At 37.5% G+C, this 18,932-nt stretch overlaps 1 protein-coding gene across 1 annotated transcript; it reads left to right on the top strand.

Annotated features, from left to right (window-relative positions):
- The first annotated feature begins 3,544 nt into the window (after positions 1-3,544).
- Positions 3,545-15,198, top strand: slc15a1b (solute carrier family 15 member 1b). The gene is made up of 23 exons (XM_038301963.1): positions 3,545-3,696; positions 3,827-3,855; positions 3,929-4,013; positions 4,930-5,071; positions 5,771-5,890; positions 5,982-6,081; positions 9,064-9,154; positions 9,239-9,322; positions 9,397-9,479; positions 9,571-9,657; positions 9,741-9,830; positions 11,041-11,085; positions 11,178-11,210; positions 11,298-11,386; positions 11,474-11,555; positions 11,632-11,748; positions 11,921-12,061; positions 12,137-12,183; positions 12,380-12,487; positions 12,562-12,676; positions 12,759-12,896; positions 12,980-13,087; positions 14,460-15,198. Exons 1-23 carry the CDS (start codon positions 3,690-3,692, stop codon positions 14,721-14,723), a joined length of 2,205 nt encoding a protein of 734 aa, XP_038157891.1. The 5' UTR covers positions 3,545-3,689; the 3' UTR covers positions 14,724-15,198.
- The last annotated feature ends 3,734 nt before the right edge of the window (positions 15,199-18,932 follow it).

The following is an 18,932-nucleotide window of genomic DNA, read 5'->3' on the forward strand; positions in this document are numbered from 1 at the left end:
TTTAACCTTCAAAGTTTACCAAAATGTAAAAAATAATGTCAATCAAACTGCATTTACTTTTTACTTATACTTTTCACTACATTACTTGAGTACATCTATTTATACAGTAATTCTTATACTTAAGTACAAGCCATTTCAGATACTTTAAGACTTTTACTCGAGTAACATTTCAGTCAGTGACTTGGACTTTTACCAAAGTCATATTTTGGAGAGGTACTTATACTTTTACTTGACTCCGAGATTTCAGTACTTTATGCAACACTGGTGGAGAGGGCACTCCTCTATACCTTTAACAGTATTTATTTGAGTCATGTTTAACAAATCATTGATACAAGCACAAATCGCACAGGAAGATCTCACTTTTTATTAGGCCCTTGCGTCTTTTGCAGTCTCCAGGGGAGGAACCCCCTGAAAAAGAGCAGAGAGTTTCTGCCGTCTTTCCATTTTTATCTAAAAGTCATTCAGTATGTCTCCCCCCAGTCAGCATTGTTGGCCTCCTCAAACAGCCTGCAGTATTATCATCTAAGGTGAAGCATGACCATTTTGTAGAAAAAAACTGATGTAACAGTTATTTAAAACAGAAAATAAAGTAAAAGGAAATTCATCTTCAACAAGCTTTAAAGTGATCTAACGTGTTTGACTGAATCCAGCAAGTCGATTTGCATCTCTTACCTGCTGCATGCATTGCTCCACCAAATGTCTCAGACATTTGAATTGAGAAAGCTTCCTGGAGAGGAAGCGAAACGTCTTCAAATCTTGGAAACCAAGTCCAGTGGATTGTTTTTTAAACTTTTACAGAATGACTATGACCTGGATGACTGAGAATCTTCATCACCACATTGCTCCACCGAACTTTGACCCTGAAAACAATCCAGCAAGAGACCGACGACCCTCTAAAAACACTTATTACATGACGCTATATTTATTTATGCACATTACATTCATTTATTAATTTTTTATTTTTATTGAAGTATGTGATTCATCATGTTTTATTATTCAATCGGATATTATTTTAATTCTGTATTTTTTACGAATTAATGGTTTATTCAATATTTTTATTATTTATCAATACAATAAGTTAATGTTACATCTACATATTTCCTGTTACATGCATTTATTTCTTGGAAATGTCACATTTATATATTTCATCATATATCTTGGCCCCCCATGTACCTCACGGATCACTCAATGATGGTAAAAACCATCCAGTTTGAGAAGGCCGCCTAATGAATGAGCTGGAGGTTTCTTCCTGTTAAAAGGGAGTTTTTCCTCTCCACTGTCACTACAAGCATGCTTAGTGTGAGGGATTGCCTTCAAGTCAATGAGTCAATGCAATCAACTGGTTTTCCTTAGATAGAAAACTTTGTATCAATTTGACTGGATGATCTGGTGAACTGGAAAGTGCCTTGAGATTACATGTGTTGTGAATTGCTGCTATATAAATAAACTGAATTGAATTGAATGAATCAGATAAAGCATAAATTCTGCAAAGAAATTTAGCCTCTTTTGCAACAAACTATTGCTGAATGACAATTCAGATCTGATACGATCAGCCAAATGTTGAAGATCAGTGAAAAAATTGGACATCAGAGATGTTTCGTACTGTTTGAACTGATTTTAAGCCCTGCGCTGAGGCTAACCGGAGCTGCTAGAGCATGTCACCGACTCGCTGATCAGGAGGAGAGGGAAATCAGGAAGCTGACTACTATAAAGCTCCGCAGCGCTGTGCAGAACGACCAGCTATTTCTGCTTGTTTCTGTGCTGCACCCCCTCCTCTCTCTCTCCTAAAACCCACACAAACAAAGACACCGATGTCACTGTGGCTGGGATCTCGGCTGCTGAACATCATGTGTCTGTTGTGAGTCTTTAATTATATGTTTTTAGCGTAATTATGTTGACATAACTTTAAATGTGGTTTCCCCACTTGTCAGTTTGGCAGAACAGGGAAGGTCAAAGTACCTCTCATTAGTAGATATATTCACATTAATTTAGCCAGACTTAGATTCTTTTTATTTTATGTTGTTATCAGAAACCATAATAAGCAAAAAATTTAACTTTATGGCATTCAAGCTTCATTAGCTTAAACATGGCATTCCCTATGATGAAACATGGTGGTGGTGGCACCATGCTGTGAGGATTGTTGTTGATGGGGAAAAAGATGGATGGAGCCAAGCAGACTTAGACAAACTTTATGGTCGAAATTAAACCAAATTACGTTGCTAACATTTTACAACTGTGAAATTAAACATTACCGTTATAAAGTTTAGCATTGATTCTCATGTTAATAGTAGGAGAAAAGGAAAACCAATTTAAAAAATAATGGTGCAAGAGGGCATTAATATGGAAAGGTTCAGTGCAATGAAAAATAAATATGGTGCAAAATACTGTAAGTAATAATAATAATTGAACTTTATTGATTTCACATTGGAGAAATTTACCTCTGCATTTAACCCACCCCCTTTGGCAGCAGTGAAGTAAGGAGGAACGCTGGACGAAAAACCTTATAGGTCAGAGAATCTGCTACCATGGCGACACAAACCTACTGTGCCTTTAAATTTTAACCCCAAAAATATACTGAATGGATTTTAATTTATTAAGCCAATTACAAAGAAAGATTTTAACTGTTTTATTTTACTCATAAAGATCTAAAAATGCGGCTTTTATACATGTTCAGCTGAACATGGTGTTGGCAGGATCATGCTGTGTGCCTCCTTTTCTTCAACAGGGAGAGAAAATCTAGATTAAACCAATAGAAACGCAGGCTAACATATCAGATATCACTGCTTATTTTAGAATATTTATGCTCCGATTAATTGCTTAATTCCATCCATCCAGCTGGTGCCTATCTCCAGCAGTCTATGGGCGAGAGGCAGGGTGAGGACACAGAGAGAACCCACAAATATACAGGGACAACATGCAAACTCCATGCAGAAAGAACCCGGGCCGGGAACTGAACCCAGAACCTTCTTGCTGCAAGGCAAACAGTGTCACCTACTGCATCACTACACCTGGCTGAGTGAAAAGGAGGAAGAAAAACCAGCTTGCGTTTTTACTTTAAGAGCTGGAATATCCACCTCTGATCATGATTCATAGGTTGTTTTTCAGAAGATCTGCACATTCTTTTTAGCTCAGCCTCCTCCTGTCCAAACATCGCTTCTAAAAAGCATTTGCTTTGATCTTTTGCATACCCAGTTGTAATGTTATCAAATGGGAAATTTAAAAGCTTTTACATTCACAATGCTTATAGAAAAGCAGAGGATCATTTTAAATACATTTTGTAAGCCTTTGGTGTTATATAGCGGTTTGTGCTCCTATTTTATATACACAAAGACAGACAGTTTTTTGTATCTAATGGCACACAGATTACTGCCATTATTATCTCTCATGACTGAGACCCCTAATCTACAAAGCAAGATCACTTTATGGATGTTGAGTTCCTTGAGTCATAAAGTAATCCCCAACAAAAACATATGGCTTTGATAAAGGTGGTGGTGGGGGGGATGTGGTGCTGGGTCCACAGTCCACCATCAGTGGGCGTTCCAGCAGATCCAGAGGAGGTTAGATTAGGAGCGAGGAGGGTTTGGATTTAATCGTTGTGTCTTGGATCTTGGACCATTCATCTCTGCCTCCCTTTTCTTTCTGAAAGATTTGCTTGATTTGGGAACCTGAAGGGGAAACAAGCCGCAGCCATGGGAGGTGAGAAGCATCCACAAACTTTCTTTTCCTGTTAAAGAAAACTTTTTTTTTTTTGTCCCACACTAAAGCCTTTCTTTATAAGCAATTGCATAATAAATCTCATTAAACCTTGTTGCTATTTTTTCTGCAGATAAAGAGAAGAAGAGCAAGAAAAAAAGTGTAAGCTCCAGTTTCCAACCTCATCCCAGTAGCTCTGACGGTCCCCACCTCACTTTACTTTTCTTTTAAACAGGTGACAGTGTTCGGCTACCCGCTCAGCATCTTTTTTATCGTGGTCAACGAGTTCTGCGAGCGCTTCTCCTACTATGGCATGCGAGGTGGGTCAACATGCACTCATACATCTAATAATCATTTCCATATCGTGTGAAGAACCTCTGGTTTTAGATGCTTTTAGAGTATTATTTGGGATCTACAGGCATTTAAAAAAGTATATCAAACATAAAATCCTCTTGAATGTGAAGAGAAAATTATGTGTTGTGCATTAATGCTCAGACTGCTTTACTCTGATACCTCCAAAATCCTGTGCACTCATATACCTCCATTTATCCCTTAATTGAATTTATTTTCAGCATCAAAAGATCCGTTTTTGTTCCCATTGTGGGACAATAAAGGAATTTTCTATTCACATAAAACTTTCTTATAAAGAAATAGAATATGCAACTGACTGCATTGCTGTGTGAGGGTAGTTTACTGCCTGATTGATTCAATAGATTATTTCATACCAGTTTATAATGGATTATTATTATGGATTATTTTCATTCCAGATTTACTGTAAAGCAACTAAATTGTATGTTTTTTTTCAGAGTATATATCTATATAAATATATATATATATATATATATATAGTGAAGCCTGCAGGTACAGGTCATTTTATGTAAAATCTCCTTCATCTGGGCTTAAGTTAGCTGGTAAAAAGAACAGTGATGAACTACATTTTGCTGTCAGATAAAATCTTTATATATAATTTTACATTTTATAGTTAGAATGTTGCAAAATGTGAAAAATTCCAGGGGGGGTTTGAATACTTTTTGCACGACTGGTGGAATAAAATTGAATTATTACATGTTTTCTTTCCCAAACTTGTATGTTTATGTTGCAATGCCAGACTTTCAGAGTAAAAGCATGAGTAATCTAAATAAAGCTGGTATAATCTGCATTATTTTTGGCTGCAGTTTGGTCAGTGAAGGAAGTAAAGCTGCTCATAATGTCTTTTCATCTCCATCTTCAATGTAGCTGTGCTGGTGCTGTACTTCAAGTACTTCCTGAAGTGGGACGATGACTTCTCCACAACCATCTACCACACGTTTGTGGCTCTCTGCTACCTGACTCCCATCATGGGGGCCATTGTTGCCGATTCATGGCTCGGAAAGTTCAAGTGAGTCTCCTGACGATTTCTTATTCCAGGGCTTTTTCTTGTATCCTGCTGCATACGTGTAAAGTTCAGTTTAGTTAACCTCGGTTAAGTTCAGGTAAATTCCATCCAGTTCAGTTCAATTGTATCCAATTCATTTCTTATTAGTTTTAATTTAACCGGGTTTTAGTTCAGCTTGTTGCAGTTCAGGTCATTTCATTCCATTTGCATTTACTATAATAAATTAAATGAAATAAATTCCATATCTATTCAGTTGATTTGATTTAATTTAGCTCATGGTTTAACTTTAAACCACTTAAGTTTCATGCTGTTAATGTTAATTAAGTTCAGTTCAATAAATTCAGTTCAGTGAAGTTTAATTAAACTCATTTAGATTCAGTTCAGTTTGGTTAAATGGGATCTATTTTTATGTAGTGCATTCTTATAAGGTTGAATTCAACTTTAAGGTTTATTTTTGTTATATATAATTATTTTAAATACAAACCTATTGAGTTAAATTGAGTCTATGTGAGTACTTCGAGTTTATATTAATCCACCTTAACCAGACTTACATTCTAGTCATTTAATTCATTTCATTTAAGGTGGATTAATTTCAGTTTAATTTGGTTTGTTCTGATTTATTTTAGTTTAATTCAGTTTGGTTTAATGAAATTCTGTGAATTTAGTCGTATCATTACATTCCGTCTCCATCCTTCTGCACAGGACCATTATTTACCTGTCCATTGTTTACGCGGTGGGGCAGGTCATCATGGCCATCAGCGCCATTCATGACATCACAGATAGAAACAAGGATGGCACCCCTGACGACATGGCCCTCCACGTGTAAGCTGAACGCAGTCAAGTGACCCACAACAGGCCCAGCATGTGTTTAAAGTATGTATGAGATGTACGTTATCTGTTCTATAATCCACAGAGCTCTGTCCATGGTGGGCTTGCTTCTTATTGCACTTGGAACAGGAGGCATCAAACCCTGCGTGGCTGCCTTTGGAGGGGACCAGTTCTCTGAAGAGCAGGTTAAAAATTGCACAGACAAAACAGAGATTTCAACTAATCATTTTATTTCATTCTTACATATTTATCCACTTCTTCCATTTGGACCAAGGTTAAAAAAAAAACCCTGAGAAAACATTTTGGCCCATGTTTGATGCAATTTAGAATCTAAGAGCAGCAAAGCACGGTGGTGGAACCATCATGGTTTTTCTTCTGCAGGGGCAGAGATGCTCATCAGAAATGATAAAAAAGCTGTTATTTGTTAAAGCAATCGTGTTCAGGCATAAACTGCACGGCTCTACAAGAAGGAAACAGTTTCTGTGTCACACCGAAGTGTGATATGAACCTAATTACGATATTATAATCATCAACTGTGAATAAACAAATATGGGAGGGAGAAGCTGTGTGTTCAAAAGCTACAAACAGCATTAAAAAATGGGGGGGGCAATCTACAAGTCCGATGACTAAAGTACGGCAGTGGCAGTATCATGTAGTGGGAATGTTTTGCTGCAGGAGGAACCTTTGCACTTCAGAAAACAGATGTCATCACACTTCATATAGTTGATACCGGGTACCAAAATCAGATGATAAACACTAGAACCTGCATCCTGACTCACATAAAAAAGAAAATAACAGAATGAGCACTTCTAACCCTGCGCCATAACTTCACACAATTTATCAGCGTTTAAAGGAAACATCCACGTAGGCAATAACTTTCCTGTTACGTACAGTCAGTCAGCTAACCGTTCCACCTGGTCAGCACCTTCTCTATCTCTGTTTTATCCCTGCCGGTTGTTTATTAACAATTACAGCTCATTTATGAACTTTAATACATGTTCAAGGTGAGCGACCAAGATTGCTCAATGATATAAAGAACCAAAGGAGAGATGGGATAAAAAATCACATGTTGCTGGGGAAAATCAGAATCCTGAATCACTCCAGTCTCCATGATAAAGGATCCTTACCCCAAATATTAAATGCCACTTTAGCTACAAATAGTCTTATGTTTAGACTAACATGAAAAAAGACCCAAAGTTTATCATTCTTGTTCTGCTTGAACGTAAACACAAGTATTTTTTTTTAGCCAATCAACAGTTTTTCTCTCAATCCTTGCTTGTGATTGGCTCCATTTCTTTTCCCTTTAACTCTGTCCAGATTCTAGCCTAGTAAACTAGCCCCACCCGCCAGCGGCCAAATCATTGTTGCCTGTGAGTGATCAATGCCCCAGTCCCTAGAACTGGCGGGCCAATCAAAAACCACTGTGCAGCTATAGTATAGTTTTTTTATTTATTGACTGTGCAATATTCTGTGCAATAAGCTGAATGTGCAATATATGTGAATAGAATAGTCATACCACTACCTCACCATTGTTCCTTACCTACTACACTTTAACGTAAAAGTAAATCCACCTGTTTATAAGCCATTCGGACTGTACATATGTCACCTACAACCTCTGTGCTACTACCTTGTATTTTCTTATTTCTTATTTTTTATTTCTTATATTTATTTTGTTTATCATTGTGTGCGATACATGTACACTTGCACCTTAATCCTTATTTATCTTGATATACTGTATATACACTGGAAAAAAATCAAAATCTACATAAGTCATTTTTTCTTAAAATAAGTGCATTTCTTCTTAAATTGAGGAGATTAAAGAGACATTTTGCCAATGGAAAAAGACAATTTAGATTTAAGATAAGAAAACACAATTGCATCTTCTTATTTCAAGTGCATTTCATCTAATTATCTTATTTTAAGGGTAAAAATACTAATTCCATTGGCATATTATCAAATTTACCTATTCAAATCAAGGGTAAATACACTTAATTTAAGAAATGTTTACTTATTTCTAGATAATTTTTGCAGTGTACCTAGATATACTGTAGATATATTTAATTTTAATGCATCGTTTTCCTCCTTGTTTGCACCTTCTTTAATCACTTTGCCAATATGTGACGAGTGAATTTCTCCGCTGTGAGATCAATAAAGCTCATCTAATCTAATCTAAAACGCAGAGATGTATTTTGAGGGTGTGACGACAAAGCTGCGCGACACAAAATTAAGTAGATAGTTTTCCCGTTACAGGTCGTAATTATATACTGATAATGTCAGCTTACCTCGGCTATATTCCGCGGAAGAGCCTCCAATAAATTGGCGTATCTCTTTCCAGTCTATTCAACATTGGACTCGTTTGGATTTCCCCAGTTTAATCGAAACGTTCTGTAATCTTTCTGCCACTGACACAATTTATTTGAACTTTGGAAAACATGTGTTGAGTGGTGTAGTACACCGGCTACTTGCATGTCTTTTTTGCACAAACTACAACAATAGTCCAACTCCATGATGTCAAGTTATCCACTCCCCCACCAGCTTTCTGTCGCGTGTACTACGTCACAGTCAGTTGCCCTCATTGGTCAGAGCGTTGGCCAATAGGCACAGACATGTTTGAAAGACAACAGGCTCTTCTCATCAACAATCTTCTGATGTCTCATTCATTGGGGCCAGACTAAATTACATTTAATCTCACATTTAGTCCGGTTTGTCAGGCTAACCAGATTCCCTATCCCTGTATGGAGGTAGGTTTGTGTTGCTTCAATCAAAAAATATATTCTCAATTAAAAACACTTTCACTTCAATGAAAAAAGAAGTCAAGGATTTAGTTTTTTTTGTTTAAGGCAACTTTTTTTAACTGAAGTAACACTGTTGTTTGATTTGGCCATATAATGGATAGGATATTTGTGTCTTTTATATTCAATCAAAAAAGACGTTGCTTAACAAAAACATCCCAACATAATAATGCCACCAGCACATCTTCCTATGGGATGACGGAAGCGGTTTGTTTTCCACCATATATAAAACACATGCACACCCCCATCATCATCCACTATCCTGTTTATGAAGTATTTAAATCTAGATCATTGATGATTATTTCAGGCTGATATTTTAGAGGCAGTGCTTGTTCATAGAAATAAAACATTTATGCCAGCTGTCGTGTCCAACAGGAGAAGCAGAGAAGCACCTTCTTTTCCATCTTTTACCTGTCCATCAACGCAGGCAGTCTGCTGTCCACCATCATCACCCCCATCCTCAGAGGCAGGCCCACATTCTTATTTCCGTCACACATTCTCCTATTGGTCCTATTGGTGTTTGACTGTATGTTTGTTTTGTGGTCTCCAGCTCAGAAATGTGGTATCCACACCCAGCAGCAGTGCTACCCACTGGCCTTTGGAGTCCCCGCTGCTCTCATGGTGGTCGCTCTGAGTAAGGACTTCATTTCATGTGAATATTGTTCATCCGTGAAAACCGCTAAGAATAATCACACGTGTGTTTTGCAGTCGTCTTCATCGTCGGAAGCGATATGTACATAAAGACGCCTCCGACAGGCAACATCATGGTGAAATTCTTCAAATGCATCTTTGTAAGTGGCAACTTAAACTAAAAAAAAACAAACTCAAAAGCTCTGTTTGAAAAACGACATTTACGTTGAAAGGATGTCTTTTTTCTTGCAGTTTGGAATCAAGAACCGGTATCGGCACCGTTCTTCCAAATTCGCCAAGAGAGAACACTGGATGGACTGGGCAGAGGAGAAATACGATGTATGTCGAGAAGCAATAAGGGTTGATAAATGACAGAATGGTCTTAAAAGTATGTTAAAATAATTGTCCCTGCTTTGGTGTAGAAACTCCTGATTGCCCAGGTGAAGATGGTGTTGAAGGTGCTGTTCCTCTACATCCCACTGCCCATGTTCTGGGCTCTCTTTGACCAACAGGTACATTTTTGACCACTGACACATTCTAAATATTGTCAGAGACATCATCTTGTCATGATGAACCGAGGACAGATGGACCCAGTATTCAAGGAGAGACAGTCAGTAGGAAAGTTCAAAAAGTTTATTAAAACAAAACAAAAACTGAAGTGGAGCTGAGGCTCACTGACACTGCAGGAGGGGGGCGGGGCACCGCCCAATCTCAGACACTCTAAGGGAGAAACACATGTAAGTGACCATGATCATCTGACAGAAGACGATTGTCTGAGTTGGTCACTTACCCGGTGTAACAGCCGAGTCCAAGAATGTCCCCTGAGCTGCAGTTTCAGAGGTCTTGCAGGAAGCCGATCCTGGTCAGGGATTCAGAACAGACAGGAACAGGATCCAGATCAAGCTGGAACAGACAGGAGGCAGGATCCAGGGTCTGACAGAGTTCTGAAGCATGACCAGACGATCACGCACAGGAGCAGACAGGATCAGGTGCAGATAAGCAGACTCAGTGGAAGAGGGTAGCCGAGACAGGACGTGGAACCAGAACTTGATGCAGGACCTTTAAACTGGTCTCCTCCCTGGAGCCAGGCTTACTTGGATAAAAACTGAACCTCCTCACATATAGAGCCAAAAACCCAGAGGACTAAGCGGGGGAGGAACAGCGGACGATCAGGAGACGAGACAAACACAAAAACCTCTTTCCACTGGTTGCCAGGATCCAGGACATTAACCAAGGCAAAAAATGAACAGACAGACTAACAGAAAGACAAGTAATAATCTGGCACTGAATGCTCAGGCTGAACTGAATATAAATCCAGAGGAAACAGGTGAGAGGAATAAATTATAATTGAGGCAGGGAGGGAAAATGGCAGGTGAAAGAAATAGGCTCTATGCACAACTCCACTACTTCCTGAACTTCAGGAGGCTCCTTTGCTTCCTGTCTTTCATGATTGGATGCACTAATTAATCCAGGTGTGTATGACCTAAGTAACTGGCCAGACACACCTGGATTAATCAGTTCGTCCAGTAATGAAAGACAGGAAACAAAGGAGCTGCCTTAAATTTAGGAAGTAGTGGAGCTGTGCATAGAGCCCATTACCAATTAAGGGAGATCAAACAGGCCAGATCATGACACATCTTTCTATTATAAGTAATTATGAGCCCCAGTCAGGGACTCATATTACGTTTTCTGTTCCAATTTACAATCATATTTGTTCCACAGGGCTCAAGATGGACCCTCCAGGCCACCACCATGGATGGTAACTTTGTAAGTTTTCTTCTTTTTGTTCTCTAACCCCTACATTTTGCTCCAAAAAAAAAAGAAAGATTGCAAATCCAATATGTATTTCTCTCTAACAGGGTTTGATGACGATCCAGCCTGACCAAATGCAGGTAAGCCTCTCTGCAATGGCTTAATTCCCTCACCGTTGACATGAACAGACTCAACCAAGCAGCCATCTTTTTTTGACCTCCCACCAGACTGTCAACCCCATCCTGATCCTGATCATGGTCCCGGTCGTGGACATCATACTCTACCCGCTCATTTCCAAATGCAAATTAAACTTCACGTGAGGCCTTTTTTATACGCTTCTGTAATTTAACCCTATAAGTTAAGGTTCATTATGGCTGAAAGGGTGTTTGGCTCTGTTTTCCAGTCCATTAAAGAAAATGACAGTCGGGATGTTCCTTGCGGCTCTTGCTTTTGTGGCGGCTGCGCTGGTTCAGCTGCAGATTGATGTAAGTGAAAAAACCAACATGTTAACCGTTGGTTAGAAACGTTTGACCCTAACCAAGCGTGGTTTCTTCCCTCTAGAAAACTCTGCCTGTTTTCCCGGCAAGCAGCGAGCAGCAAGTGAAGTTCATCAATATGGGAAACGAGCTCATAAATATCCGTGCTGGAAATGACACTATCCAGTTGAAAGCTTTTGAGGTAAGAACATCCACCTTGATGCTGATCTTGGCCAGGTCTCCCTTGCAAAAGAGATTTTTAATCTCAATGGGTATTACCTGGTTAAATAAAGGATAAGTAAATAAAAAATAAATCCCTCTGACAACTACCTCGGCTTTGAAACATAGATTGCTAAGTCAGTTTTCTCCAACAGGGAAATCAGGAGTATTTTACATACAAACAACCATTTAACCTGCAAATAGAGTCTGATCCCGCTGGAAAAATTACCCTGCCAAATGGCTCTCGTAATACCATCGTCATTCTCAGAGACGTATCCAAGTGGAGGCATATTCAGGTAAGCTTACTGGTCACGTTAAAATGAAACTCAAATGAATTTTGTCCTTAAAAGTGTTTTTTTTATTGTTTCCAGTTCAGTGATATTGTTGCAAAACCAGAGGAGGGCACTAATGCTATCAGGTCAGTTTCAATTAACCATCTTGAAGAAGAATACTTTAATTAAGAGTTTTGCTTTCTTATTTACATTAGTATAGGTTTTTTTTTTTTTTTATAGCTTCATGACCCAAAGCCTCCTCCAAATTCAACATTGCCTTTGGTTTTAAACAATCCACAGCTGGACGTTCCTGAAACTTAATTGCTTTGTTTTCTCTCTCAGATTCTTCAACGGTCTCGGCTCCGTTTTGAATATAACAGCGGGCGACCAAATGTACGGCAACGTCGTTCCCAGCAACATGTCCATATACGTCAACGTATCGCAAGGAACGTAAGTTTGATTACTGTCGGATGCGGTTCCTCAAGTGGATCTATTTCCTCTAACTGCTGATTTTAATACGACAGGCCAGAGTTCACGATCAAGGATAACGCTGGGAGGGAATGCGTCTTCAGTCGAACGTTTGGCTTTGGCAGTTCTTACACCTTCATCATCCCACCAACCTTTCCTTTTGGAGAAAATGTAATTTTTGAACCATGTTTTTTTTTTCAGAATTATGGCTTCAATGTTCCGGCTTTTATTGAAATTTCTTCCTGTATTGCAGTGCGGACAGAGCATTGAGGAGGTAGAGGATATCAAGCCCAACTCCATCCACATGGCCTGGCAGATTCCTCAGTACTTCCTCATGACATCAGGAGAAGTCGTCTTCTCCGTCACTGGGTTGGAGTTCTCATATTCACAGGTAATAAGTCCTCCTTACAAAATGAAAAAAAAATTCAACAATTATAAAGAAAAGGCCTAAATCCCACCACTTCTGCTATTCAGGCCCCCTCCAATATGAAGGCAGTGCTGCAGGCTGGTTGGCTGTTAACTGTGGCAGTAGGAAACATCATTGTGCTGATTGTTGCAGAGGCTGCCACACTTAAAGATCAGGTAAGTCGATGTTTTTCTATTCTATTAACTGACTGTTGCTGCAGAAGGCTGTAAACGAATCTGGGTATAATTGATTTTTTACTGATTTTTTATGGGATTTTATTTTATTTTTTTGACACAAAGAACCATTTTAACTCTTCAAAATAGCTGCCACAGGAAAAAACAAATATGCTAGCTGCGGAAGCATATCTTAATTTTAGTCCAATCTTTACATTTAAGAACATCTTTAACCGGTTTAGCCTGGTATTTAAATCAGGCCTGCAACTGATTATTTTTTCGATTACTTGATAAGTTATTGGATAGAAAAAGGTTCCTTACATTTTTTTTATCAAATTAAACCAGGTAAAACTAAAATTTTACAAAATGCAAAATGTTTATATATTTTTTACAATCTTAGTATAATAATTGCTCTAAGTGGGTTGCTCTGTCAGCTAAAGGCATGTTTTAGAGTCTCTATACTCCAGTTAACTAAAGTAGTTAGGCGGTTAATCCCGATTAATCCGATAAATTGCTTTAGCCCTAATTTAAGCTGTATGATACACAAACCTAAGTACTAGGATGATGTTTTTCTATTATTGTTATTATCAGATTTTCCATTTCCCAGATTTTGTTTCTAATTTAAGAAAATATCTAATTTCTTTACTTTGTACATACAGGGTTTATACATGAATGAGTAACTCTAATTTAATGCTTTTTAATGCTGTTAGGATTTTAATGGCATCACCAAGTACCCACATATATAAATAAATAAAAAAACTGCAAAATCCTGCGTTATCTTTACCGTAGAAAAGCTGCAGCCATTTCCCGCATTCCTCATTTTCCAGCCACTTTTTTTTTAAATTTGCTTTTTCCCATTCTCTAGCTTTTTTGCCGACGGAGGTTCTCAGTCATCCAGGTCATAGTCATTCCGTAAAAGTTCAAAAAATATCCACTGGACTTGGTTTCCAAGATTTGAAGACGTTTCGCCACCTCTCCAGGAAGCTTTCTCATTTCAAATTTCCACCTCGAGCTTCTTTTCTGAACATACCAAGCAGTATATTGCAAATATTTCTTATTCTGATAAAAAAAAAATATATATATACATTTCTTAAACAAAGCATTTTAAATGCCACAATAATCACATTTAATGAATTTTAATGGCAATTAAGGTGTTAATTTTAAAAATAATTATTTAATGATTTTAATGAACCGCGGAAACCCTGAAAAAACGCTATAAAAACGTCTCTTCTTGCAAATCATTTATTCCCCTCATGCTACCAGGTTCAAACTTATCGTGCCTTTGCTTTTTTTCTCAACTATAAAATCGTTTGAATTTACTGTATTGTAATTTTTCCAAAATGTATTTATAGATTCTTGTGTTTCTCTTCCCCAGTGGGCTGAATACATCCTCTTTGCCGCTTTGCTGGTCTTGGTTTGCATAATCTTCGCCATCATGGCCTACTTCTACACATACACTGACCCTGCAAAGGTAGAGGCCCTTTTTGGGAACTTGGAGCCTGAAGAAAAGAAGAAGAAGAAAAGTTTAGAAATGATCAAGGAGGACATGGTTGAGAATCATGACGAGAAAAGGAGGAATTCTGATTCCAGTTCTGACGAGGAGGAGGAGGAGGAGAAAGGCAAACAGACCCATTTCTAAATCAAGACCTCTCTCTGCTTCTGGCGTTACGTAAACAAAAAAGCTGCTGGGTTCCTCCGGTCATAAGAGTGTCTGTGACATTTCATTACTTTATCATCACATGAATAAAGTTAGAGTGACGTTATGACCGGAGTGGGTTGGGGAACCTGAAGCTGCTGGAATAGAGCCTTGCTTAAAATCAAAAGAGAATATGCTATTATTTTGTTGATGTAGCTGTATCTGTAATTTCTTACCAATCTTTTGTGAAGTCCCAAAAAAAAAAAGAGAAATGCATTCAAATATTTGTATTTATTTCCAAAGACAGTATTGTATGTTCATAAAACTATTTGGAGTCTTTGTGTGTCGTGGTTGCGATGAACATCTAAGGCTTCATAATTTGCTAGAAAGGCTCCATGTCCAGGAATATACCGCCCTGTGCAGTGGTTGGTCAACAAGTGAAAATCAAATGTGCATTAAAATGAATATTTACTAAAAATTTGTTGACTATTGTTATAATTCTTGGACTAAATTAGCTGAATAGAATATATGAAATTAGGTGAGTTGTTAAGAAAAAGTTAGATTTGATCTAATTGTGTTTATTCTAAGGATTACTAAAGAGGCAATAGGAATTAGGGGTGTCCCAATACTACTTTTTAATTTCCAATACAATACCCATATGGCAGCTTTGACAATTGGTACGTACCAATGTTGTACTGATTGGATATGAGCACAACTCATACCAGCTTTTATTACTAATTTTATACTGCAAAATGTAAAAAAAAAAAAGGCTTGATCAAGTAATACAAAACAAAAGTCAACAACAAATGGTATGAAAACAACTAACCCAAGTAAAATTAACCAATAAGTTACAGAATTTTTTAACAGAAGCAGAGGGTTTCTATCAGCATGAAAATATCTGAGATTTTAGACGTCAGCCGATAAAATCCGACATTAGTTTTTTTGGCTAATATCAGACAGATATCCTTAGACTCAGCTTTATTAGTCCCTTAAAATTACTCCTTCAGGCAAATTCTGGTTCCAGTACCAAAAACAGTTAAAGCAAGATGCCATTAAAGATAGAGGGAGACTATATAGTAGTTGACTTGGGTTATTGCACCTGCACTACATGTACTGACCTTATAAGTGAAAATTATACACACTACACAGTAGTTGGCATGTGATATTGCACAGTGAGAGAGAAAAATATGCACATAAGTGACAATATGTAATGTTTTGCATTAGATGTCCAAGGAGGGGGGTGCTGACCTGTATCCCTAATAGGAATATAAGTGTGAATTCCTGCTTTAAATATATGTAAATTGATAGAAACCACATATTTACATCCTTTTTAGATAATAATATGATCTAAAAAAAAAAATGTTATTTTGAAAACTGCAACAAAATTTGTCTGTAACATGAAAAGAAACAGCGGGAGTTTTCTTCCCTTACTGTGAGATGTATTCATGACAGAAACATTTGCTTAATGTGTGTATATACTATATGTGCATATATATATGTGTATATACTATATATATATATATATATATATATATATATATATATATATATATATATATATATATATATACACACACACACATATATATTAAAGGTGTTTAATATAAAGAACCAGATGTCAACCTATAGAGAAATAAAAGCTTATTGTAATGCTTTATAAAATATATATCCACTCTGGAGGGTTTATTAGCACATCTATGATCTTATTTCCTTATATTCTAGCAAACACGATGGAGGTTCATATAAAAGAAAGGTAGAACATATCTGTATGAACTAAATTATATATAGACTGGTATTTTTTGTCAATTGATTTGTTTGGGATGAAAGCTGCTCACAGTTACTAATTTAACACCGCCTTGCATTTTGAAGGGCTTGTTAACAATGATTCAATAAAACATGCTGTTTTTCGAACGCTAGGTGGCGCCAATGACGGCACCTCACTTAGTGTTTAGTTAGGTTTGCGTCTGCTGAGGTTTCCTAGAATTTGATTGGTTGAAAGGTTTCCAAGGTTTTGATTGGTTGTCAGGAGGCTCAGCTTTATGGTGCCAATCAGAGCCACCTGCGGTCACTCTACCTGTGACTATATTCACTTTTAGAAGTCACGTAAAGTTATCTCTACTTAACAGAAAAAAAGTTTATAAACTGCTAAACTTTCCTTAATGTTAAAATTTAGGAAATATCCCAAAGAAATATGTAATATGAAACGTTTCCCCAAAAGAAGAAAAGGAAAAAAGCACCTAATTTAGTGTAGCTTCAGGTAAACCTTGGAGTTTTAGGCCCGACTATGCTTTATGGAAAAATACACGGTCATGAAAAATAAAAGATAATTAAAGGTAAGTTCACATTTGTTCTATTGTAGTTTGAAATGAGCCTTTTGGGGATAATTTAAAATGTCCTATTGGTGTAAATATGGGCTAATTTATTCAGAAAACAAAATGCAGACCTGGCTCTAAACACACTTTTGATTTTTAAAATTACATGTTTCTTTGTTGTTGTTTTAGTTGTATCAGACAGCTGCAAGAATTGAGGAGCTAAAATCTAGGGATAATTATGCCTCTATTAGATTACATTGAAACTTCAAAGTTGTGGTCTAAAGTAAAAATAATATAAGTCTCAACGTTAAGCAACCAAGGTTAAGTAGTTTTTCTCCCTTAGCAGTCAAACAGCAGCAATGAGCAACAAGCCAAAATGTCACACATTCAGCTTGGATTTATAATTCAGTTCAGTTAATTTCTATAGCGCCAATTCACAACACATGTCATCTCAAGGCACTTTACAGTTCACCAGATCATACAGTCAAATGGATTCAAAGTTTTCAATCCAAGGAAAACCAGTTGATTGCATCGACTCATTGATTCGAAGGCAATCCCTGACACTAAGCATGCTTGGAGCGACAGTAGAGAGGAAAAACTCCCTTTTAACAGGAAGAAACCTCCAGCAGAACCAGGCTCAGTGTGAGCGGCCATCTGCCGAGCACATCCAGCCAGTCACAGTCAGAGAAACAGGACTACACTGAAAAAACAGGCAGATCTCCAACATCTATAAACAAAGGTGTTGATGGCAGCAGAACAGCTGATATTTCTCTACAGGATGGTGTCACAGCCAAACAGGAAGACAAGACAAGGCAAAGCTTCTATGAGAAAATTTTAATGCATGAAAATACCCTGTGCAATAATGCTGAATAATAATCCTTATAAAAAAATAAAAAAACTTCAGCTGTCATATATATATATATATATATTGCATTCTGATATATTTTTAAACTTCAGAAATATTTCAGGGTTGTAGGCTGATCTTCTAACCAGGGGGTCAGACAATGGGAAGAATCTGACCTCAGCCTCTCAATAAATAATCTATTTCCCCTTCACAGCCATCTCAGATAAGGTGGAAAACCACTTCCCAGACTAATGCAAGCAGGTTAGTGCTGAGACGACAGAAAGATATGGAAGACAATAATGGGTCGGCACTAAGAGAGATCCCTCTAGACGAAAAGACGAGCATTATATACCTGTTCTAAGATGTCAGTTTTTCCTTTCCTCTCATTATGATGTTCAGCAAGCTTTGAGTAGAAAATAGAGTCCAATTGCCTGCAGAAGACACCTATAGCAGCTAATAAAATATATATATAACTGCTCTCCTAAAGAACTGCAATAAAACTGATTGCAGCTTAGCTTTCAGAGAGAGATATTATTTTTTTTAATCGGCCAGTCTTTCTGCCCAGAATTTTTCTCTTGGCTGCTAGTTACATCATTTGATGTTACCATATTTTAATGTAAAAAAACAAAAAAAATCACTTTTAGCATTTGTTCTAATAGTTTACCTATTAGTTTCCTCCATTTTCAGAGGATGTTCTTTTTCCGGGTGGATTATCAAAATAAGTGGTCCTCCTAATTGTCAATCATTCTGCTGACATGTTTACATAAGGCCATCCTACGTGCTCATCCCCAGTTAGCTAGCTTTTTCTGCGCATGCGCACTTTCAGGCGTATACGTGTGGTGAGCTGCGATCTCAGACAGTCATTGAAGCACAGCGTTCTCACCGCGGTTCTTTGATTCTTTCGATGGTCGTAAAAGAAAAGTGTTTACGAAGCATGTGTGCACAAAAGAAAGGCCTCAGAAGATAGAAACAAGATAGAAATGAGATTCTTTCATGCAATGGTGTACAATGAAAGCACAGATCAGCCTTCCCACTGATGGCTTGGTTAGGTTTTCA

The sequence above is a fragment of the Cyprinodon tularosa genome, unplaced genomic scaffold (genome assembly GCF_016077235.1).
Source record: "Cyprinodon tularosa strain WSP-4 unplaced genomic scaffold, ASM1607723v1 ctg48, whole genome shotgun sequence".
In the NCBI taxonomy this organism is placed as follows: domain Eukaryota; kingdom Metazoa; phylum Chordata; class Actinopteri; order Cyprinodontiformes; family Cyprinodontidae; genus Cyprinodon; species Cyprinodon tularosa.

What these genes read in the sequence shown, in the direction of transcription:
- slc15a1b (XM_038301963.1), top strand. An exon ending in GACGACATGGCCCTCCACGT is followed by an intron (nt 5,891 to 5,981) that starts GTAAGCTGAACG and finishes TATAATCCACAG; the next exon opens with AGCTCTGTCCATGGTGGGCT. An exon ending in TGGTTCAGCTGCAGATTGAT is followed by an intron (nt 11,556 to 11,631) that starts GTAAGTGAAAAA and finishes TCTTCCCTCTAG; the next exon opens with AAAACTCTGCCTGTTTTCCC.